The sequence below is a fragment of the Nomia melanderi genome, chromosome 5, assembly GCF_051020985.1.
Source record: "Nomia melanderi isolate GNS246 chromosome 5, iyNomMela1, whole genome shotgun sequence".
Classification (NCBI taxonomy): Eukaryota; Metazoa; Arthropoda; class Insecta; order Hymenoptera; family Halictidae; genus Nomia; species Nomia melanderi.
Window position 1 is genome coordinate 905,252 of NC_135003.1, and position 24,804 is coordinate 930,055.

Sequence of the window (24,804 nt, forward strand, 5' to 3'; positions counted from 1 at the left end):
GATTAAATTGAATCGGCCGTTCGCGAGATATTACATCGCCGCGGTATTTCTTACCGGCTAACGAGTGTTGTTATTTACAAGGGTCCGCGGCGGCCGAGCGTACACCGCGGGAGTAGCCGGTGGGCGCATTAGACGGACGCCACGCTGAGTCAACCGCGCTAGGAAACTTCGAACCACGTTCTCCCCTTTTCCACGTTTCCTCTCGCCCCTCCTCTTTCTTGCTGTTGCTCGCCGGCTCGTTTCTTATTATTATCGACACGCATCGTGTCTTTGCAAACGAGACGAGAGATGGATCTAACGTCCAACGCAATTTGGTGTTACTCGATTTCGATCCCGCTGGTTGGTTCGATTAGACACCGGTGTACTAGGTGTTGGATAAATGCGAACCTTCCAAATATGTTCTATCAAATTAATCTTGAAACAATTACGACGAATGCGACGGCGTTTCTCTGTGCCAACGCAACTCGATGTTGCAATCGTTTCGAGAGATATCGTACCATGTAACGTTACGAAGTGTGGATGTAAATATATAATGAAATTGATTTCGGAAAGCGAATAGTTATAAGTAGGCATCGTTTCTTAGGCATGATAAGTAACTAAACTTAAATTTTTGTAGATAAATTGTGTTTATAATTATGGAGTTGGTGCGGGGAAAGGTATAGATAATGGTGGAGCGGAAAAAATTAAGGATTCGCAACAGTTTTTTCCATTTTTTTTCTTGATACCATTTATCATTGACCGGTTGACTGAAATGTGTTTTAAATTGAAAAATTTCTTTTTTTAATGATGTAATAATTTTGGATTGCTAAGAACTTTGGTCATCACTGTTTTGGAAGATAAACAACTTGTTTATCCGGAATATTTAACAGCTCCTTCGTGACTCATATTCCTGAACTGTAATTATGAAACTGTGTTGAATATCAATTGTAATTTTATGACACCGAGATACTCGATAATTAACAAACACATTTAACTATAATTTCTAATCAACTTGACCACGAGATTTGTACACATTAAAACCTTCTTTTCCTTGGTATAACGTTCGATAAATACCAGCATACGTATTACTTTTTGCGAAACCAATTACGAACTGACACATCAACGATAATTTGTTATATTTTATAAACAAAATTTCGCTTATAATATCAACTTTCTTTAATACAGCTTACACTTTGCACACCATTTTATAACGAAACCTTCAATTTTCTCCTAAAATTTTTCTTGTTTCAAATTAAAAATTATAAATATATTTTACGCTTATACACCACCAGCTCGCCGAAAGAAATGGTAACCGCTTGCTGTTTATCATTAAAGCGCTTTATCAGGAACAAATTCTCAAATAATACCAAGTCCGGCGTTGTCATAAATATCCTGTTGTTCGATGATGTTACTAAATCGTATACAGGTTATAAACAACGATGATAATGCACGACTCACGGAAGCTCCTGGTTTATCTTGAACCGAAACACCTTCTCTTCTTCCCTTTCGTTTAATCGACGAGACATGTAAATGAAATGATCATAAACGTCGGGACCGATTCGGGCCTGCCGGTTTCGAAAGCTGGGCGAGGAAGATCCGTAAATCATTCGGAATGCTTCCCCGTTAAATAAAGTAAAAGGCTGGATCCTGTTCCCTGGCCGCGTTGAAATATCAAATTTGACGGGAACAGGTTAAAGGAAGGTATGATATCGATTATGAACCGGACGAAACGGCACCAAAGTACCGCTGAATCATGCTACGTCGTTCTCAATTACCATCTATCGTTAACCCATTTCGCAGAAAACTGCATTGAAATCATTCCCCTCGCGTGATCGGCGATTTTCTCTGTAACGGGTGTTGTTAATTCAATCAAGAAGTCCCTGGTATCCGGTAATTAAATTTTTATTTGGAACCGCTAATTCCGACGACATTTTACGTAAATGAACCGCTGTTTTAAGGGCTAATAAAATGACTGTAAACTCCAGATGGATGTAAATTCTTGCCTTTGTGCGGGATTCAGCCGGTGAATGTCTCGTAAAATTATCTCCAAATATTTCTTCATTCGAGCAGTATGTATTAATATTCTATTTTTACTATTATTAACTCACCATATGTCGATAATTTTCCGACTTTTCTCTCCGGAAACACTGGCGAAGTTTATATTAGATACCGGAAAAAGTTCATGCGGCTTCTTAAATCAAAATTTAAACGCAGGGAATGTTTTTGTAAAATAATTCTACTTTATTCGTTACCAATAACATGAACATAAATTGCTGCTAATACGAATTTCATTTATTAAACTAATGAAATACAGATTGAAATCGAACTTCAATTCATTGCTGACAAGAAAACCGCACGAACTTTTTTCAGTACCTAATAGCTTCTATCTAATCGTAATACAATTTAAAATAGCATTAAAAAAATAGTAAAAATAATCAGAGATAAAGAAAATATGTACACTATTAAGAGCGTTTTTGAATATGATAAACTTCAGAACATGATTCCATAGATACATGGACCAAGATTAGAATTGTTTGAAAATTCAATGCGATACGATGAGGATGTCACGTCACCCGCGAGGGTCAGTGATCGAAAAATAAAGGAAGTCCAACACATTGTTTCCTTATAACATGCGAATCATGATAATACCCATTTTTTAAATTAAATTTTCTAAGGAAATGTGCCATTATTCGAGAATGTTCGACAATTAACAGTAATCACAGCTTGAAGGAAGAAAAATAAAAATACTATGACCTATTATATTGTAATTATTAATCCATCATTAGTGGTCACATGTATTGAGTGTAACTATAAAATTTCAATCATTTCCAATTCTCTTCACTAATAAAACGAAAACCATTATTCATTGGTCAAGCGATCATCGCAATTTATACATAGCACACACAAAGTATATGTAACTAGTGTCACTACGATCATTGAATTCTTCGCGGATATTCCTTTCAATAATAATAAAATTGAAATAAAACACGCATGATCTGAACGGAAGGACTGAAAAAGATAACGCGCGTAAGAAAAAGCATTTCTCATTCATCAAGGTAATAGAAAACCACGTTTCCCGTTGATTGAAAAACAGAAAGCAAAATGGCCGACACCCCCGGCCGGCAGTGCGGGCTTACACGTACGGCGACTTGGCAGCGTCGTTACAAATGAGTAGCTATGTTCGTTGTTGTAGTTAATTAATGGAGTCGGACGGCGTAACGGAGCGTTAATCTATGGGGCAATAAACGTAACGTTGCCACAGAAAAAAGAATCCAATCAAAATGCATTAATAACAGGAGAATTAATGCCTTCTTGCGCCGTGTTCGCTGTGATAGCCGATATTGCGTGCATATGCACGGCCAAACCGAACGTACCCGTACCGCTCGTAAATGGACTAATTACTCGCAATTACGCAACGCACCGACTCGCAGCGCGGGTTTCTTCTCCGTCATTAGTTCTTCGTATTCCCAGCGAATTACATAATAATATTCAGCCGATGGGCGTCGAAACGTTAAAACGACCGATTTAGATCTAGCATGGTAGCTGCCTTTCCTTACCGATCTCGATCTTAAAGTATTTATTAACGCCACTGACAGGTCGTAATACTTATTTATTCCGTTCCGCGTTAAATAATTTCTATTTTAGATGGCCCCTCCATGTATTGTCAAGGAAACAAGAATTCTTTGGAATGCGATATCGAATTTCACGGGAAAGTCAATTATAAAACTTACTTATATACCGTCGTAGGTATATTAGAACTTTTCCATATCTTCGTTCTTAAAAGACGAACTTTTTTCGTCGAATTAAGTGGTTAAAGCTAGATTTTATCATCACCTGAAAGGTGAGTCTCTTTTTATTCGCAAAAGGACTGAGAATTTCAGCCCTTAATGCTATTTTCAATCATGCTTCGTATCATCATAGTTTAAACACTTAGTATGTTTATTTTTATATTCTTAACATCTACCGAGCACTGAAAGAATTCAGCAAATTTCAATTTCAATTCAAAGATCCAATATAAAAATTGAACAAATTTTAAGAATGAATCTTCATTAATTACCAGAAAAGTATCCAGCAAACGTTCCACGTACCTAACAAGTGCGATTAAAAGTTCAAGAACGACAATACTTTATACCCTGAAGATTGAATAAGAGACATCATCATCGAAAAAAGTAACACAGACGTATTCCCTAACACCTCAATCAACTGAAACAAAGCAAGACCCGTCAGTGAAGCCACATCAAAATTGATGTCGTAATTAGAAGTTCCTCGGTGACCGCAGGAAGGCACGTTGCAGATTTTCGCAATAGATAATTGTGTCCGCGATATTCGAGCACCGATGTACAGGCGATCCGATCGCCGCGAAGTGAAAAATGTGATCGTTTATCTGGGACGAACGCGAGGAACGAAGAAAGAGACACGGAAAGAGAAAGAGAGGGACAGAGAGAGAGATCATCGCCGTCAAGATCGAGGATGTTCGGTGACACGCGCGAATATATCGATCAAACCGGTGCGCCGGCTGGTTCTCCATGAGAGATAGAGCTCCGCGCGATGTCACGTCGTCCTCCCGTCGTCGGTCCGCGTCGCCCATTATCCGCGTGCACGCGTTTAATGGGATCGCGGACCTCTCCGCTCGATCGTACCGCTCGATTCCAGCGCGCGGTGCGCTTGTCTTCTCTGGAACCGCGGCTGAACTTGATGGCGATTGCGTCATCGAGTTGTGACCAGGCTGTTTCTACATCTAGACGGCTCGACGACTACGTCCACGCTTTTAGCCCCCTCAGCTACCTTACTCTCGTTTTCTCCGCGTTTCTTCTGAGTCTTTCTCTTTTACAGATCCGTATTATTGGGTTGATACGCAAATGAGGTCCGCTTTATCCGATTAATCGTAGTTCTTTTTATTACGCAAATAATGTTGGATTCTGGATCGCGAAATCGAGTACAACGCTTTTGTAGAATCGATAAGAAATTTATTCAGACTACGCGCAATGGGTATCTCAGCTTTACTGGTCGAAAACGAGATGATATGCCAATTAAATTATAATTAAGAATTATAATTATCTCGTATAGCGTTACTCATGATAATTAAAGAGTATTGCTGTTACTAGCTATTCAAACAACATCATTCTTATAGATGCGTGATTTACTCGTAACACTTATTATTATTTATATTTATGTAATTTTATATTTATTTATTATTTCTTTAGAAACTTATTGTATTTACTATTAGGTGATATTTCGTTTTTAATTAAACAAATCTTCTCATTTCTTTAAGAATTCGTAAAAATTCATTTTTGGCATAGACACATCGCTATCTTGGCACAGATAAAAATTGACAGAGTACTCTCGGTTTTCAAGCGTGTTGATTTATATACAATAGGTCACCCTATAACGCGATTAAAAAATCGTCGAAGAATAACTATAAAAGTAAAATTTTCCATAAGAAACTAATACAAGCAGAGGACTAACTTAATACAAGTTGGACCAGTATTCAAAAGGGGAATTTCACGCGAAATCCGTAAACCCTCTAAGGCCGAATGTTTTCATCGTGTTGGGATTCTACTCTATCGATATTCTTAAAAGAAAACTCAGAAAAGGGTGGGGAAGGAATGACGTAGACAAGAAAAGGTTCAAGGGTGGTTTTTAGCTAGCGATTCAAATGTTTTGAGCTGATCTATCTATGCTTCTTATTGTTAGCAATTGCAACGCGTTAGCATTTACCTGAATTATCGGGTGTAAAACAATAATAATCAGATAACCTCTGGATTACACAATTGTTAAGTTCCTAAAAAATGCCGTGTTATGCGAAACGAAAAACTGTCGAGTACAAAAAACAGGGTTACGTATGAAAGTTTAAAACACTATATTATTTTCGTTTTATGACTAAGAGAAATATGTATATTTAAACACTGGGCCGTATGCGTAAGAATGTTAGATTTCTTATGCATATTCTTTTACTAGTGCTAGATAGCAAATGCTGGGAAATCTTATGTGTATAAGGAAAAAGTTAGCAGAAATTAAGATAAATAATTGCTATACTTGAAATTACAATAATATTTACTTGATGTTTTTAGTAAACAGTAAATCCGATACGTACAAATTGTAAGTATTTACCGGGAAATTCAGTAAATACTGAGAAAATACTGTTAGCCGAATACTGTAAATTTTTCTAATTCTTAAACCGTGTTGCACGAATGCCGTGTTATACGAAGGTCGGGAAAATTTGAAATAAACATTGAATGAAAATTAATGCTGCGAAAGCAGTTGAATGCATTGATGTGTAAGTGATACCACAGTGTATCTGTTTATCATTGGTGATCAAAATGAGAAAAAGAATTGCTGACTTATCTCCAATGGATCAAATTAAAAATACTTGTTGCCGGATTACCTCGAATCGTTATCCGCGTTATTGCTCGGCGAGGTGGATGTATAGATGAACGAAATATTGAATAATTTTCATCTGCTAATTGGTGAGATTTTTCATACCTGTTACAATGCAGTGCTTCCGCATGTCAATCATATGAATTGATGTCTAGTCCATTTATGAATATTTAACGAGAACATAAACCGCTTTATCTGGTCTTCACTCTAACTAATCTTAATACATATAACCGCTATGTATCTATACAGGTACTTATTCATTTTAATTATATCACTTCATCGTCTTCGACTAGGCTACGTATTTATTCATCTATACTGCTCATCTTACCTATTGTATTTTGTCTGTTCTATTCCTCCTTCTTCTTCTTTTGAAATTTTATAAGAATTTTAAAAAGATAGAACAATTTTTAAATCGGTACAATATAATTTAAAAGGCTGTTTTCGGGATTAAGTTTTCGTAGCCAAGAATTATTTATTATGTATCACTAAATATTTGTTGTTAATACGTATTATTATTAATGACTACATAGTAACTTATTTAAAAAAAAATGAAATATCTTCGAATTGTTTTATGATTAATTAGCCGTTCCTTGACCGATTAGCCATCGGTTCGGTACACCCGATCGTCATTACTTTGTTCGTAGTTAGAGCCTCTAAAAGATCATCATTGGTCAGCCAGGTGCATAAAGCTGGCAAATGACCGGTGTCACTTTTCAATTACGCTCTTTTGATCGTAAATATGAAAACGCATAAAACCCCATAGCCCTCTATAAATTGCTCAAGGACGTGGACTTTCGATCGCGTAAGAAAATAAGTATCCGCTCTAAAGAGATTATGAAAGGCATTAGACGTACATATGTACACGCACTCCGCCGTAAATCTAAAGTAAATCTATCGCTAGGTTTTATGTTTCGCTCGGACACTGCGTTTAATGTCCTTCGTTACGCTCGTACATGAATTACACAATAATAGCTCTATCTTTTCAGCCGAGAACTTAAATTTAACGTCAACGCGGTTCCCCTCTCCCGCGAAATCATGAATCTGTTCATGAAAATGAAGAAACTACACAGCAGTAGGCGAAGCTTGGGGAAAATAATATTCGAGAGCTCTATAGGGAATCGACAATTCGTTTCTAAGTATGCGCTGTATCGAGCATATTTATTGCATCTCTCGAATATTGAACTATCGCTTATATTTCTCGTACTACTGGTACCTATTATAGAACTGCTATATAATTCTCGACTAAGTATTTGGTGTCTATTAAGTATTTGGCTATTTAATAAATCCGGAATGTTATTTTGTTAACGATAATGTTTTAAACCTTACACGTGTACTATGCAAACTTAAAATGGATACAATAAGTTAGTATTTCAGAATTATATTTACGAAACAATAGAATGCCATCGATATTCTGAGCTCTTTATAGTTAATCGAATTTACATTAGACACTTTAGTAAACCTACAGATGAACTTAAAGATTTATGAGAAAGAATTTGCAACAGCTCCGCTTTCATTCATCGAGACGACAAGTGATGAATCACTTTCAGTTTCGCTCGGTAGAATTATTCAGTCATTAAACAATGTATCTACTATTAACTATCATTTTCAAAGAAATTGCTATCGTCAATATCCTTTTTTCAACCTCGTCTAATGCGTGGGTTTGAGCAGTCTATTATTACGAATAATTTTATTATACCATTATATTATACCGTATTTGTTATTATTTTTGTTATTATATTATATTTATTATTATATCTTATCTGTAAGATTTATAAGTATCTATACACTTTCCTCCGACCAAACAGTAATACCGAACATTTCAATTTCAGGCGAGAAACCGTACCAATGCACATGGGAGGGCTGCACGTGGAAATTCGCGCGTTCCGACGAACTAACGCGGCACTATCGCAAGCACACGGGTCAGAAGCCGTTCAAGTGCCATCTTTGTCAGCGATCGTTTTCGCGGAGCGACCATTTGTCGCTTCACATGAAGAGGCACTGATAAAGAGGACATTCTAGCCGTCGGAAGAAGAGAGCGGAGGGGAAGAACGGAAGAAGAAAGAAGAGGAAGAAGAAGGAAAAGAAGAGAACGGAGGAGGGGAAGAGGAAGTAAATAGAAAAAAGACCGCTGTTCCGGAGAATCGGGACTGGAATCGTGATCGTGGGCGACGATAATGATTCTCTTTCTTTTTTTTTGTATATTCGGGACCTGAACAGCCTCATCCCGATCGGAATCGTGCCGATCGGATCGACGAAAGTCGGAGGCGGAAACTAGGAGAGAAAAAACGAAGAAGGAAACAAATCGTTCATTAGATATAAAGCTCTAACGAAAAGTACCGCTGTAATTATTGTGCGGATGATAATTGCGCGAACCTGCCAGCAGTCCTGATCAAACGAAACAAATGAAAAACGCGTTTTCTTTGCTGTCCTTTCACTCTTCTATCGGAATTCCATCTTCGATTCGTAATCTGTTGAACAGAGACAAATCTCGACGCTCGTGATGTATTTAAATAAATTTCCCGCGGAACGTTTTATTTATTTCGTGAACGTATGGACGTTTCTCCCGGAAGTCAGCTTCCCGAATCCTGATTGCTGCAGGTTCAGCGCAACCAGCACGGCGACGCCGTGTGTCGCGCTTTCTGTTTTCTATTTCTAGCCAATTTTTACTTGTTCGTAATTTCCAGTTTGTTTTCTTGTTTCTTTCTTTTTTTAACGTACGATTTAAATAAGGCCAGCTCAACTAGTCTAGAGCACCCATGTATCGTCTATCGCGGGAGAGAGGAGTAGAGAGCCAGTATAAACCGGGAGGAAGGAGTAAACGTTATCGTTAAGGTAATTAAACGATTCTTTTTTCTTTTTTGTATTAAGTAAAGAGAATTATCGAACTCCGGTGACGGAGCTTGGGACTTAGCATGCTCAGTTAAATAAACTACAAATCGTGATTGTAAAACGTTATCGAACGCATCGTGAATAATAGCGGACGCTCGAGTTGAAATGCACAAAAAAAAAAGAATTTCGCGTTTAGGGACGGACAATCATTTTCGAACGGCGTTTCTCATCGTGTCGACCGGAACGAAGGGAATATTTATCCGACGCCCTGATAGCCAGTATTAAAACGTGTGCGTTAAATATGTACGATAACCCGTGAACACCATTGATGGTCTTTTTGTTTCGCACACGATACACGTACAGACACACACTCCCACACACAGACACACATACACTCGCCCACCCACAAATACACACACTTTCACACACACAGACAGACACTCGACACACACACCCGCGTGAGAGGAAATGTTACAGGAAATTCTTCGATCGCAGCGTGTTCAACCGACACACTGTTTCGTCCATGCAAAGGTGCCAAAGTAGAAGGTGTGCAAAGTGCACGACGACGCGCGTTCGTCGACGCGTTGCGTCCGAAACGTGGATGAATGACGGTCGAAGGATCATTTTCGATACGGTTTTGCTCGAGAACATCTTCGCGTCTGATTTCCCGCACATTTTTATTTTGGCATCGAACAGACGGTTGGCTCGGAGCGCGCGAACGTGGTCGATCGGGACGCTCGGACGTCGATAACGATAAAAACAATCATAATAATATGAAATGATAATAGTGATAAACAAATTGAGGAACGCCGACGAGACGTTTCGCGGGGCCACGCGCGCGCGCCGCGATTTCTCGCGGTTCCGTCGGTTTGTACATAGACAGTCGTTGTATCAGGGTTCGACGCGACCGGCGCGTCCCGTCGGTTGTTCAATTATTGTCAATCTAGATGAAAGTAACGGTGCGAAACGCGGGATGCAATATCGAAACATATCGAAATCGCGTGTTTCTGCTGCTGAACGAGACTGAAGCCAGGCGACGAGTTCCTTGATATCGAACTTGATGAAATTTGGATTAGTGCGACGAGTATCGTTTCACTACAATCGACAACGTGATAGTTTCTGTTGATCCAGGTGTCGGTATTAATGTAATTTCTCCCAGAGTTGTGCAGAATGTAATGGTTGATTCGGTTGCAAATTATTTTTTGTAATCGTCGATTGTTGCTGATCTACAATTGAAATTGAGACGATTACAGGAGGTTCTTATTAATAGTTGCAGATAGTAGTTTACGATCGAATAAAACGTTGCATTTCAATCGATACTCTTAACGTTTAATCAGATTACATTTCATCCAACTCTGATCCCTTCGAATAAAATCGATATAATTCTTGATCTGGGTTTGTTGAGTGGTTACCACGATCGTTGCACTAATCCGAGTCTCATTGTAAAGACAAACTCCAATAAAGTGGTCATTCAAGGTCAGCTGCGCCGCTGTAAGTCACTTGGAGCATGAATTCTACTTTGAAAGGCGCTCTGGTAGACTGTGCCAAATAGAATGCGAGTAACTTCTTGATGACCTTGAATCGTCAATTAACGGTCTAATTGTATCTGTGTAAAAGAGAGGCTTTAGATCTACGAAATTTCTGACAAAAACGATGAAAATGCCGCTAAAAGTTGTCGTTACAATTTAAGTCGTTCATTCGTCGACGTGGTTATCCTCACAAAACGAAGGATGGAAAAATTTGACGAAAATACGTCGAACGTTTGACTAAAATTGGAAAACGTTCGAAAAGTGGGATTAACCATTTCGATCTGTGCAAAAACTCATTTTCGGATGAATAGATGATACATTGAAGGAACATCGTCGCGTGTCTTTAAGCAGACTCGTCGCGCGAGAACGCGATCCGTGTAAAGATGCGTTGTAAATAATTTAGAGACCTCGAGAAGCACGACGTTCCTTCGAGCCTGTGTGTTTTCCGCGGCTGCGCGACAAACCGGGGTTAAAAGTTAGCCGAGAAGGGGGAAGAGCGAGAAAAAAAGGAGAGAGGAGAACCGAACGGAGCGGAAACTATAGAATTTTCAGGGCTAGTTGAAAAATAACGATGGAACAAGATGCCAGTATGTGCTAGAGCCGAGGGCGGACGGAGTTTAATAAGATGCCAGTATATGCTAGAGCTGAAAAGGCGAATGGAACAAGATGCCAGTATATGCTAGAGCCAGTTTATATCATTAAAAGAGACACCTCTACCTTGTAAGATTAACCGCGAAGATTGATAAATTAATATTTGTTAACGTGTTGTATTTTCATAGGGAATAGTGCCTTTTAACGTTTAAGAAGAAGGGGAGCGCTGCGTTAGGCCTTAAGTAATACTGCTAGTGCCTTAAGTCACGCGAATCTTCGTGCTTGTACACATTTCATAACCCAGACCCGTTCGAATCCTCGCCCGGAGGACCCAAGTGAGAGACGATCCGAGAGCGTTACTTCATCCCGGTCGCGGGACTCGTGTGTAATACGCAACTCGACGCGAGGTATCGTCGACCGTCGCGATTTCGAAAAATTCGATGCATCAACACCAATATATCAATACAACGTATACAACACTACATAACAATATCACGTATATACGTTGCGTTGATCCGATTTTCATTATATTGGTTATATTCTTAATACAACGTATACGTGTTGTACACACACCACATAATTGTTCTATACATACATATGTTATGTTGATTCGCGTTTCATCACATCGGTTAACATCCTTCTCCGTCGACGCAGCTTCGTCGACCTCGCGTCTCCGCTCGCTAAAATCGCGAACGTCTGTCAAGATTCTTTCGGCTGTGCTGTGATCCCGCGATCGTTTCGATCGTCGCTTCTACCCGTTTCTAACCGCCGCCACGATTTTCTTATCGATCGCGGAAAAACGACGATCCCTCGATCGTCCCCTGACGATCGTCTGTAACAGCAACGCGCAACACGATCGAGTGTCTCACCTTCTCGGATAGCGGCTCGACCGTTTCCAACGTCACCGCCGCCATTTTTGGTTCTCGAGAGGACCGACCGCGCCTACGGGACGTTATGAATAATTTTCGTGTACGATCGTCACTGCGAAACTCAATCCGAAAATGGACGAGGTGCCACCCAGGACGCCACTCTACGATCCTGATGACTGATACCGTTGTACCTTTCCCGTAGGGGATTCCTTCGGAGGGGCAGAGCCGTCAGTAATCTGAGCGCGGCGCGGCCGATGAGAAATGCATACTGACGTCATGCCGACACCCTCTTTGATCATTATCATTTTTTCTCCCTCCGCGAGAACTGCGAGTCTCGTGCACGGTGTTTGCTGCTCCGGGACGATCCTTTCAACTGTCGACGAGGCGACGAAATCACGGCCAGTAAACGCGTAGTGTTCTTCTTTACCAGGAGGAACCACGCGACTCGAGTTTCGAGCCGAAACAACAACCATCGGACCGTCACAATTGGCGCTGATTTCGGTCAACGATCGATTCAAAGCCGGATGGATCGAGCGCGAGCTGAATCGACCGCGCGGAGCGTCACCGAGCCGAGAAGTTTCGTTGTTTTACTTTTCAAGCTAGCACATTCCAGCCATCCGACGCGCGGACACGCGAATTGCGAACGTGAAATTGATCGTCGATCGAGTCTAGGCGGCCGGAAAGTATCGAGGACCTCTTTGGGCATGGTTGGAAAACGATCGGACGGAACATTCCTCGAGCACCGACATTCCTAGGCCGCGTCGGGAACGGAAAGCGAGAAAGAGAGAGAGTTTCGTGAAAACTCGACACGCGCATCGGCTGTCCGCGTTATTCATGTTAATGGGAGCCTATTCAATTTCCCCGTGGAAGGCGAACCACTCAATGGACACGGGGAGCCCGGGCAATGGAGGCTCGGAACTGTACGCGACTGATTTTCTATGAAGGCCCCGCCTAGGGAAATTAGCATTTCAAGTGCCTTAACAGACGTCGACTGACAACCGGCTAATCGAGGCTTCGCATTTCGATTCGGAATTACCTTCGTACGCTTTGTTGGCACACTTCGGCTGGATAAGGGAAGGGGGAAGCGGGGTAATTAAGTTCAATCGTGTAACGATAAATTATCAAGGAAATTCCAATTTCCCATTAATATAAAATCGTTTTTAATATTATTTCATGTCCTTGGGGTATTTTCTTTAAGGTATTTTTCTCGTCGAAATGTTTTTATGAATCAAGCATGGCTGAGATTGTTAAAAAATTGTTTTCTTTAATTTATTGCTTTCGATGTTTGAAAGACATATGTATTTCGTACTGTTTTCGGAGGTTTCTAACCTAGATACTAGGTTTTTAGGTTCTTAAAACATATAACAAAAACGCAAGGGCATATTCTTTGTCGCTCGAAAATTCGACATCGTTATCTATTAAATAGATAGAATTTGTGAAGGAGAATATATTTAATACAAAAAGCGGTAATATGATTTACCATTTTTTGTTTTTAATGGGTTTATTAATGGCTATGTTTTGTATTTCAATCAGAAGCAATGTTCCATTGATTTTCTAGTGCAATTCGTACGCTTCAAACGATTTTATAGATTATGAAATTTTAATAGCAAATAAGTGTTCGTAACAAAGCCTTTATTAAATAGGAGACGAATCGTATAAATAAAAAGAATATAAAGTAGGCTCAAGTAATCATTTTAAGTACGCGTAAATTAATAATCATTCCTCCATAGCTGCAAGCGACTTTTTGAGAAATTCTGTACATTTCGCGAGTAAAGAGAAGTTGATCAGAAGCCTATCATTCAAATAACACCAAACATACTTGGAATGAAAAGTAAAAGCATTTAATCCTAGGCGAATGGGTTAAAATAATTTAAAAATATAAAAATAATATTTAAAGTCATTAACATAAACTTTTATTCTGAAAGCATAAGTCGTTGTAAAACTGTTGAAAGAAATGAATCCGGTTATACGATAGATATTTTCACGAAAACATAAAGAAATTGTTGAAGAAAATATGCGATTGCCCGCGCAAGGGTTAAAACGGGAAATTTCTTGCGAATCATCGTCTGATTCGTAACGGACGTCTTTCAAAATTTTCCACTCCGAAAACTTCGATCGTTTGAACCGTTGTTTCCCGATCGTCCAATGGGTATCGAAGTACCTGAATCCGTTGTAAAAATTCTTGTTTCGAGGAAGAATTTCGCGGGAACGTGTGTTAATTAATTTAAGGGCACATTAGGACATTTATAGCCAGTTCATTGCTATGCGAAAGTGAACCTTCGCGAAGAGAATTCGGAAAAAATGAGTGAAAAAGAGTAGAGGAACGTGATGAATATCAGAGTGTGTCGAGCTTTTGGAAGACGAAACTGACAGGTCAGTCCGTCGACGTAGCGATAAACTTTCCATTCTTCGTTTCAAGGGCCAGTAAAAATACCCGCACTTGTACACGCACACAGCTGTCACACACCTACATAACACACAGACAGACATTCATACGCGTACTTTTATCAAGCAACACTGCAATAAATTGCGTCTTTAATCTGCGATCATGCGCGGTGCTCAATCTTTCTTGGTGCTTTCGTACGTTGAATTCGACGTGCGTAGATATACATCAACGTGGACAATACGAGGAGATCGTCTCCTAAAGATTCATTACGCAGGAGCGCAGAAAGTAAGGCTGCGAATGACGTGCACGCGCCTTCTGCTGTCTAGAAAATGTTGGGCCATGCATATGAATTGTTACTTGCGTGACAGTGATGCGAAATGAAATTACATTCAATTTTCTTGTTAGCCAAATTCTTCCGCAAACTTACACGTGAAATTATAGCTTTCGATTTTTTCTGTTAACTGAATTCAATATATAATTTTCTTCCTGTAATCTCACAGATGAAATTATACCCTTCGACTCTTCTGTTAACTGAATTAAATACACTAGCTTATTTCTCTAAACTCACAGATGGAATTACATTTATCTGTGATTACTTAATTATATTAAATCAATATTATATTTGTATGTTAGCTGAGTCGAATACACTGTATCCTTGCTGTTAACTCACCGGCAATAATTTCAATTTACTTGACAAGTGACGATTATAGATACAGAAATCGAATAAAATGAAATACAGTAAGAAATATTCCGGAAAAATTCGTTGGTTCACGACACGCGATTCGTTTCGCATGGCTCAACGTCTTCTAACCGCAATAGACCGCAGACAGGCTGGTGATTGTTGGCTCGTTTACGGGAATTCTCGTTTAAGGAAACTGAAACGGAACTACTAGCGCGTAAGGTAGACACATAGGTGAGCAATAACTTCTGTAAATAGTTCTGTAAAATTATCCGCGTGGCGGTCCTTCCGCGGACAAGTCCAGCGGGTTGTCTACGTAGTATAATTCTTTCGCAATAATATAATCAATGGGGGCCAGTAATTCTCTCTCGGATCTCGCACGGATTTAGACACTGCGAGGCGCGTGGCGTGCTCTTGCCGCTGAACCTCGCCACGGTTCTCACCTTTGCTTCGTTCTCCGTCGTTCGTTTCGACGAACGGAAGGAAAAGCCGGTAGCTGCTGGCTCCGGAAACGCTTTTTAAGGTCCTAGAACGAACGCGTGGACGACGTCGCGTGTCGGTGCAACGAACTCCGCGAATTTTGAAAACGTCAGAATCCGTTTCGGGTAAAAGTGATTTTGGACTGAAATAAAATACACGTGAAACGTGTTTATAATGTGGGATGTGAACCGTGTATAAAAGAATTAAGGTTTCACGTTCACAAATTCATAGGGATGTTCGAGTAGCTCAGAATAATCGTATTCCTCCTCTTTCTGAGTTCTCGAGGAAGAAAAATATTCTTTGAAATGTTCTTGGATTAATTGCAGGCCAATATTATACCAGTAATTAATAATAATTAATATTATTAATAACATCGTAGTATTAGTATTTAACTAATCCAAGAACATTTCCTGCGTTTTTTTCATAAATTGAGAAAGAGGAATTAGGACTACTATTCTGAACTGCCCTTAATGCTAAAACTACCAGATGGGTCAAAATCAATCACTTCGGGTTTCCCTTTTTACCATTATTGAAAACATACGAATAATTTTCCGAAATATTATTAAATACAATGATTTAGTAATGCTTAGACTGAAATATGAAGTAATAATTAATAGTCGAATTATGAATAAATGTATTCTTGTAATCTGTATAACAAAATTACAGTCAATTTGACGGCTAGGTAATTCTAGTGTTAAGTTCGCACAAATAGTTTGCGCTGTCGTGAAATCAATTAACCGAATTGTCGAGTTCTGCAGTACACGCATCCATGTGTATTTCATTTTCAATTTCTCATTTAACCATTGAACATTTTATACAGTTATACTTAACCCTTAGAAGACGGACATTTTCGACTTCACAGCTAGCAATGCCTAGAGCTATTTACATTCTTGCTTGTCAATTTCTCTAGATACATTTTCAAACCTACTTCTACGAAATTTTCTTATTAAATCAAAGTACTTAGCAACTTAAATATAGTATCTATAAAAGGTCGTAAGTTGAATGGGGTCTTCGAAAAATTGAGTCCAAATATACCCAGACACCGTCGAAAAGTTAAATACACTGAATTAACCCCTTCAGATCAAAGACACCTTATAATGTACAATTTTCTTACTTGAACACCTAATAAAACATTAAAACTGTTACAGGCAACCATATGTACACCCTTTGAGCCTATTTTTATAAAAAAAAAGTATTATACTATTCTATTGGAAATACATGTTATTACTGGTGGTTCATTGAACAACAGTCCTCTGTCGTTAGATAAGTGAAGATAATTTTGTACGAAAACCAGGTCTGAAGGGGTGAGATAAAGAATCTCACGGATCAAAATCTAAATTCATCTACCGACACATGAAACAGGGAGTCCTAGTTTCCAGATCGATGATCCGTTGTCCACGCGACCGTTCAGACCGCGAAGATCGACCGTCGGCGAAGCTCAGGGAAGGACGAACGATTGTCGCGCGCCACCAACTATTACTTTATAAGAGTAAACTCTGTATATGTCGCGTAGGTTTCTTTTCTCCCCGTAGGGTCAGTAATTATCGCATTGTTACGGTTTCACTGTATAAACGAATGGCATTAACTGTACGAGAACAGCAGCAAAAGGGGAAAAAACTATAGAACAGGAAGAGAACGGATCACCTTTGTACTTTCCGATTTTACTTTAACCGCGTCGCTTGAGAGGAGACGGTGTCGCCGATTCGTAATTTTGCGGTCACCTCGGCAAGGTGAGGTTCGTTAGTGCATTAAAATAAAGGAAAATCTATATTATATATGTATACGTATATGTATATATATATATGTACGTACACACGTGTGTACGAACAAACGTCTTTCTCTTTCAGTACATGTATACGTATATGTATGTGTATATGTATGCATATATGTATATACACACATAAATATAGATATATATTGTAAATGTGGTTGTAATCTTATTACTGTTATATCGATATATCGATGTCCTTGATTTGGATAATTTATTTATTGCGATCGAAAGGGGAACGAAAGTGCGTGTAATTATTATTGCGAGCTGCGGAATGGGAATTGTGGGAGGTTAATAGCGAATTATATTATGATTATGTACGCACGAAATTATATATATTTATACGAACGTTATCGGGGGCGAGGGGCAACGATCCCCGCCGCGAGAGAAGTCCTAAAAAAAAGAAGAAAGAAAGAAAAATAACGAAGAGAAACGATTTGTTTCGCGAGCAAGCACGGTTCAACGCGTTATTTAAACAAATTGTACGTCATGCGATTCCTACCGTGGAAGTGGAATTCTATGAATTGTATCGCGTAGAGGCGAGCCGTGTCCCGGTTGTCGTTTAATAAATTATATATATATTCGTCGCGACGCGTGGCACGGCGCGTCCGCGTTCGTCCTGTGTGGTACAACATCACGCCTGTCGATAATCTTATTATCGAAATGATGGTTACATATTTTAGATAATACTATTATCATTATCATTATTATGATTCTTATTATAATTGCTACTATTACTATTATTATTGTATTTGGCAGGGTTACGACATTAAAAATCGTAAAAAAAAAAATTAGGTGACTGTTGTTCTTTCGTGTTTGACACGTTGTACACCTATCCTTGTGCCCTGTGATCCTTTGCCATACTTCTTAACATTTCAGCTTTAATTGATAGGAAATTTTACGGCGATTCTCGTTTGCGAAAGGTTAACATACTTTAAGTTGTTGTTCGTACTGTATTAAAGAATCGCGACTTTGATTCCGATTGAAATCGAAAGAACTATTTTGAGATCAATCTTCACGATCTGGAAATAATGTTTTCGTTCAATTTATATTTTTGAAATTCAATTTAACTTAAATTTATCGTCACAAAGCAAGTGGTTAACACATTGGTTACCAACGCCTACTTTACAAGTGTAAGGTAAAATTTAAAGAAAATATTTCATTGTCTTCGGACAAAAGTGTACTTCACTGGTGATTTCCTTGAAAAGAAAAAAGTACAAAATACTCCACTAGTCGCGTGTGAGAAAAGAAAATGATCGCTAAGCGTGGTCACAAAACGACAAGCAAGAACCGCGGACGAAAAAGTTTCCGCATGTTCGGCAAATTAAAAGGAAAATCACGTACCGCAGGGTACCGGATTCGATCAAACGTCGATCGAAAAATTATTGACCGGCGCGCACAGCCATAACCTTTTCCCGTGGACATTACCGGCTCCGTGGCCTCCCATATAAATACATCTGCATCCTCGTTAACGTTTTACCCGTTACACGGTAGTTAAACGGGTAGTCGCGGGCACGATAAATAAAGGCCGGCCGGTTCAGAGCCGGGGTGGATGTTTTGTGACAACTCGGTCCGGTCACAATACGATCATTAGGCTATTTTCCGGAGTGTAGCACCCCGAGACGCAATATCTCTGCCGGGGCACCGCGTATTTGTCCCGTCTGGCAACAAGATTTCTGCGCGCCGGTATTCTACTAAGTTGTAGGTAGTCTCCGTACTAGGTAAGTACAAATCCTACCGTATACCTCCGAGGAGAATTTGTAGTCCGAACGGCGGCTATAACCGAGGCCATAACTTAAGCGGAATACCGCGCCGTTGATTCCAGTGCTCCCCGTCCGCAGCCGGAATTCTCTCTCCGTCCGCGGCCGGTGCAATTGTGGATATCAGCCGGCGACATGACGTCGTTTCATGTTGATGCCTCGCTAGTACTGAAACCGCCGTAACTTGTAAATGAAAGCGTGTCGATCGGATCGTCCAACGGTATATAATTAATTCCCGTCATTTCGCCTCGTTCGCTCTTCGTCCCACGGCCGTCCCCGTCCGCCGGCTGTCCTTTAACGAACGAAAACGCGGCGCACACGGGTGCAACGGATTCTTATTCTTCGCGTGGTTCGCCGTGTACACGAGATAACGTGCGCGTCCGTGTGACCGTTTACAAGACTCACTTTGAATTAAGTAAATGCTGTCGCATGCGCCAAGTTCTCGGGCGACGTCCGCAAAAACGCTCTTGGAAACAAAGTCGCTTATGGTAACGCCGATAAGAAACTCGTACCCGCCGTGACGTGCCGCGATGCGAGCGGCCACGTGTCTTCCGATTGACGCTATTTATCGATAGAAGAAACTGGAGCACCGAGACGCGCGTTCGAACGCCGCGCAAAAACCGTGACTACCGCCGCTGGATAAACGCATCGTTTTCTGTTTGGATTCTAACGAATCGTACAAATGATAACGCTCCGGTAATACGTACTCCAAGCGAGACTATCTTATCGAAACGCGTATCTATAAATACAGCTGTTTCAATGGGGTGATCGATGTTTTTCTAAATACCATTGATTGTGTTTTTCTATTAATATCTTCGTGAGAAACATTGAAGAGGAATGTTGAAGAACGATTGTCTAGTGATCCTAGCATGAATCTCGATGCAATTATTGATCTTTAGGTAGTCTGATTTATAGAATTTTTAATTAAGAAAAAAGAAGTGATTAAATAGAAATTAAAAGTGGAAAGTAACTACTAGACAATAACGAAAATATTTCGTTCAATTGAACTTTAGGTTAAACATATGTTTGAACAACATTTGGATTTACATTAATATACAAACGCGAGACATTAAAATGAAAACCAACACTCTTCTGCCAGCCCAATAAAATTAACGTTTATTTTAAAACAAACAATTGAGAATAATTTTAAAATAACAGTTAAAATACTTCGAAATGTCGTTTAATATACAAATTAATCATGATCACTTAACGCAAGTCACGAGATCGCACAAAATTTTAAAAATGGAGGGAAGAAATTAATGAAATCCCGCAGGAAATAAATTCGCGCGTAGTCTTTCGAAAGAACGATATCTGCATGTTGACAAGGGTGGGCCAGTCGTAGGGCTCGCGGCAATCGATGGTTGTGGCACGCATCGCTGAATCGCACCGCTCCGCGCGCCAGTGCGCGTATGTGCGCCTACCGTGCACGCTCGGGACGTTTTTACTGCTCGTCGGCTTCTAATGGGATCGGGTCTCCATAATTGAATTTACGAACGGCTCGTGTGTACCCACGTCGTCCATTTTCCGCGGGGCCCTGTTGACGGCCGCGTGACATTCCCATCGCGGAGGGGCCCGGCGAAGGCACGAACGTGGTTTAATGCGATCGCCTGCCACGCGATTTTCAACCGAGCCGGACCGAACTGAACCGAACCGAACCGACAGCCGAATAAAACCGGCAGGCGGGATATATTCCGCCGACGCTAATGACGGTATAACTTACTAAACGTTTTACCGGTATTTCTATTAAGCGTCCAGGAGCTATCAACAAAACGGTTACAAATTGGCGTGCACTGGTACGAATGGGAAAGGGAGAGACAGGAAGAAGAAGGTCGACCTTAGAACACTGGATCGCCAGTGAAATGTGAGCCATTTGTTTGGCAAAGTAGTCAACTCTGGGAGCCTTTAATTTCCGTATTTGAAATCTAAACTGGAATGTTTTTATAAGAAAGGAATAAAATGGCTAGTTGAAATGTAGGAAAATGATGGCGATTGTGTCATTGATTAAATATACTTTTTTATTACTTTCATGCAAAGTTTTATAATATGTATATCATAAAACAATTTAATAGTTTATAAATATATTATAAAACAGTTTTAATGAATATACAAAGAACCGATTAATCTCTTGTATTATAATATCGTATAAGACTCGTAACGAAGGTTTCAAGTAGAAATTGGTAAGTGTAATGTCATTCCATCCTTCAAATAAAAATTAAATGTTAGTTTTCTATCATCAATTGTTAACCTTTGGTATAAATATAGTCACAGGAGGAGTATAGAATTCTTTTTCATTTCTAACAAATTATTAACGATAAAATACAGGAAATGTCTATGAAAGAAATCATAAGACAAGTAATTGTTGAACACATGCTAGCTTTAATAAAATACATACGATGGCGGACTAAGATTCTCGCAATTTACGACGGTCTACTTTAACAGAAATCAACACTTTTATATTAAAATTTACGGAGACACAGAAAATAGAGTTAGTTACTTTGATCCGTGAAGACTAGGCTCGTGCATCAGCTGGTGTGTGTATCCAGATGGGACAGACATATCGGTGATTAAATTTAGAAATAGAAATTATAGGGTATCAATGGGTGGCTGATGCCGAGGGAACGTTGATTATCGGTGCGCGCCGGTAAGTGGACCGGTGCGGCCAACGAAAGAAAGGAAGAGAAGAGTTATTGAGTACAGGGTCGATCGCTTGGCCGCAATTAGCGACACCGATTCCGTAGAACCGATTCTTGACGCCGGAGCACGTACCGCGCACGATAAATTGATAATTCATACGTTAGATCGTGTGTAGTTGATCAAGACGCTTTTACTTGATTCAATCTGTATAAATACTTATCGACGGTAATTACGCGATTGAAGCTGCTTTACGATACCAAATTTCGAGTGCTTTTTAATCTTTTGTGACACGTACCTCCCAAATCATAAAAATCTCTTGAAAACTGTCGAAAAAAAGATTTTTTTTGTTTTTTCTTAATTAAATTCTCATTTTTGTTGGTGTTGACATTTTGCGAACACTTTGCATATAAGACACAACAAAGAAAGTGAGATATGTTCAAAAATAACTAAATATAATAGTTCAAGAGAAAATTTCTTTACTTCTATGATATGTTACGAAACAATTTTTTTGTACTGTTGAGGCTTAACCCAACATCAAAAGTACGTTTACAGATAGAAATCACACTGCAAATTCGAAGAACTTAAACTAATAGCTTAATTAGGTGTTTGCAAACTGCAAAAACTTCGGGTTAAATAAATCTTTGTTGTCCTTTGCTTGAAGCTGTTTTTTGAAAAATATTCAAATAACGGTTTGTATAAATCTTAGTATATTTCCTGTTTTGATAGATAGATATACATATATATTTAATAGAAAAGGAGTAAGAAAATAATGAACTTTTTGTTTGCAACTAAGAAAGATATTTAATATATTAGCCTTAATAATTATTGTGTATTGTTTTAGGAATGAACGAATTTAAGTAGAAAGAAATAATAATACAACAACATTAATATATGAAAACATTTTTGTATCTAGTCTCTCCAAGTGTAAAAAAGTATTTGTGTTTCCATATTTCATTTGAACTCGATTAGCAAACTTTTAATTTAAAATGAAAGATTAAAATGAAATTTTATCTTTGAAACATAAGCGATGCTCAAACACATCCTGTGAATTATTTACTCTATTGCTGTATTCTCTATAGATGTATCGTTTTATGATTCGACTAACGATGAAGGGCAACATTGTCACACATTTCCCACGAAAGTTCTGTAAAAGACAGGTTCGTCCACTATGACGACAAAATTATATGTTTTATTTTTATGTTCTTTCATCTTAGCGTCGTCTTGGGTTACGTGTGAAAGTTTATTAGATTCTCATAATTACTGCGCGGGAAACGGTATTTTCCGCATAGTTGGGGAGTGACTTACAATTAGGGGATTCCGAGTTGGTGGACGCGTTTCGAAACTCGACTGGACGATAAACGGACCTGACGTTTCTAAATTGTATCGCGCATACAAATATATCTACAGCTCGCGCCCGGTAATGATGACAAATATATATCCACGCGAGCTAGTGGGTGCAATTAATAACGAGCGCAGACACACCAGGCCATTCGTTATGTTCAACTATACGTAAACCGTATATTTCAGCGTAACGGTATCGCTCGGGGCTGTACACCCTTGGGTATCATTATTTGCGACATCCTATTAAATTTTTTGTAGATAGGGTTCCTAAAAAAAGTGTTTGACTTTATGCGAATTAATATGATTCGCTTGTCATTTAAATTCAATTTGGTCAATTTCAATTTTATTGATTGCTCGATATAATTTCTTTTGCTGAACATTAAAGTCCCATATTTTTCTTCACTTCTGTTAATATTCATAAAATGGACATTAAAAATAATAACGGACTGCATGAAAGGTTACTTAAATGAAAACACCATAAAACAATATAACATGCAAAATGATTGTATAACATAATTTCCTTCGCAAAATGCGTAAGTTCTTATTAAATGTTAAAATAACACGCTTGAAAAAGTGCGAGACAAGAACAATTTTCACCTTCATTTCCTCGAAACCTCGTAAAATCCTGCGTAATACCTTCAGAGATAAGTGATTCCATACTTTCAGCCATTCGCTCTTAACTCGCCTGAGACGAATTACATACCAGGTGTGTAATGGAGTATCTAGCCAAAAAAGCTAATCACACGTCGTATGTGTAACGATCGTGGATCTCTATTATCAGTGAGTAGTGAAACAACCAGCTTACTGCACTAGTTAGTAGTAAAAATGAAAATTGTGTAAAAATTCGAACCTGTATTGGTTTCAAGCTAAGATCCTAAGAAAAGTAATCCACACTCAACATCATCCGGATAACAAAAAATGAAGAATAATGGTGACAGCGACGATTTCAAGTCTTAGCTCTCAAGTTCCATGTTTAACCGTTCGTGTCGCGCGGAACGATCGCGATTCTCCATTGCACTACCTAAAAGAGCCAACCTCTATTGGTTCGTAGAATTAAATTGAGTTTATTCGTTTGTTTTCCTTTTAATTCTTAATCTTTATTCTTCTTATTATCTGTTTCAGAATTAAAAAATGGAGCGATCACACCACTTAGCTTCTTTTTACGTGATAATAGAAAAGCATTACTCAATCCTTAAGCTGAAACGAAAGAAGCACGATCACGCCGCTTGGCACTTTCCGACCGGGTTTTTGCAAAGATCCGAGGTACTTAAACGGTTAAAAAAACCCTCTTCTCGAATGTGTTGAACTGTATGAAATTACACTCATCCTTCCATTTACGCGGAGTATCTGGTGTTTTTTAGTCGCTATTTTTATTCGTTTTACCCAAATAAAATCGCGTAAATAGTGTCTGTCAGTAAAAAAGAAAACAAAACATTAAAAAAAAAAATCTGGTACCAATTTTGGAAATAAATATTTATTTCATATAGTCGAATAAAAAAAAATAACAATGACATGTCAGTAAAGAAAATAAAATTTTATTCGATGTCAATTCAGATCGTGTAAATTGATCTCGCATATAAA

At 39.0% G+C, this 24,804-nt stretch overlaps 1 protein-coding gene across 2 annotated transcripts in view; it reads left to right on the forward strand.

The window, feature by feature from the left end:
• Window positions 1-18,287, forward strand: part of LOC116424836 (uncharacterized) — a 581,479-nt gene extending 563,192 nt beyond the window's left edge. For both annotated transcript variants that reach the window (XM_031971785.2, XM_031971784.2), the window contains one exon: window positions 8,187-18,287. In XM_031971785.2, the coding sequence (XP_031827645.1) occupies window positions 8,187-8,359 (173 nt within the window). In that variant the 3' untranslated portion in view covers window positions 8,360-18,287. The remainder of the gene's footprint in view (window positions 1-8,186) is intronic.
• The last annotated feature ends 6,517 nt before the right edge of the window (window positions 18,288-24,804 follow it).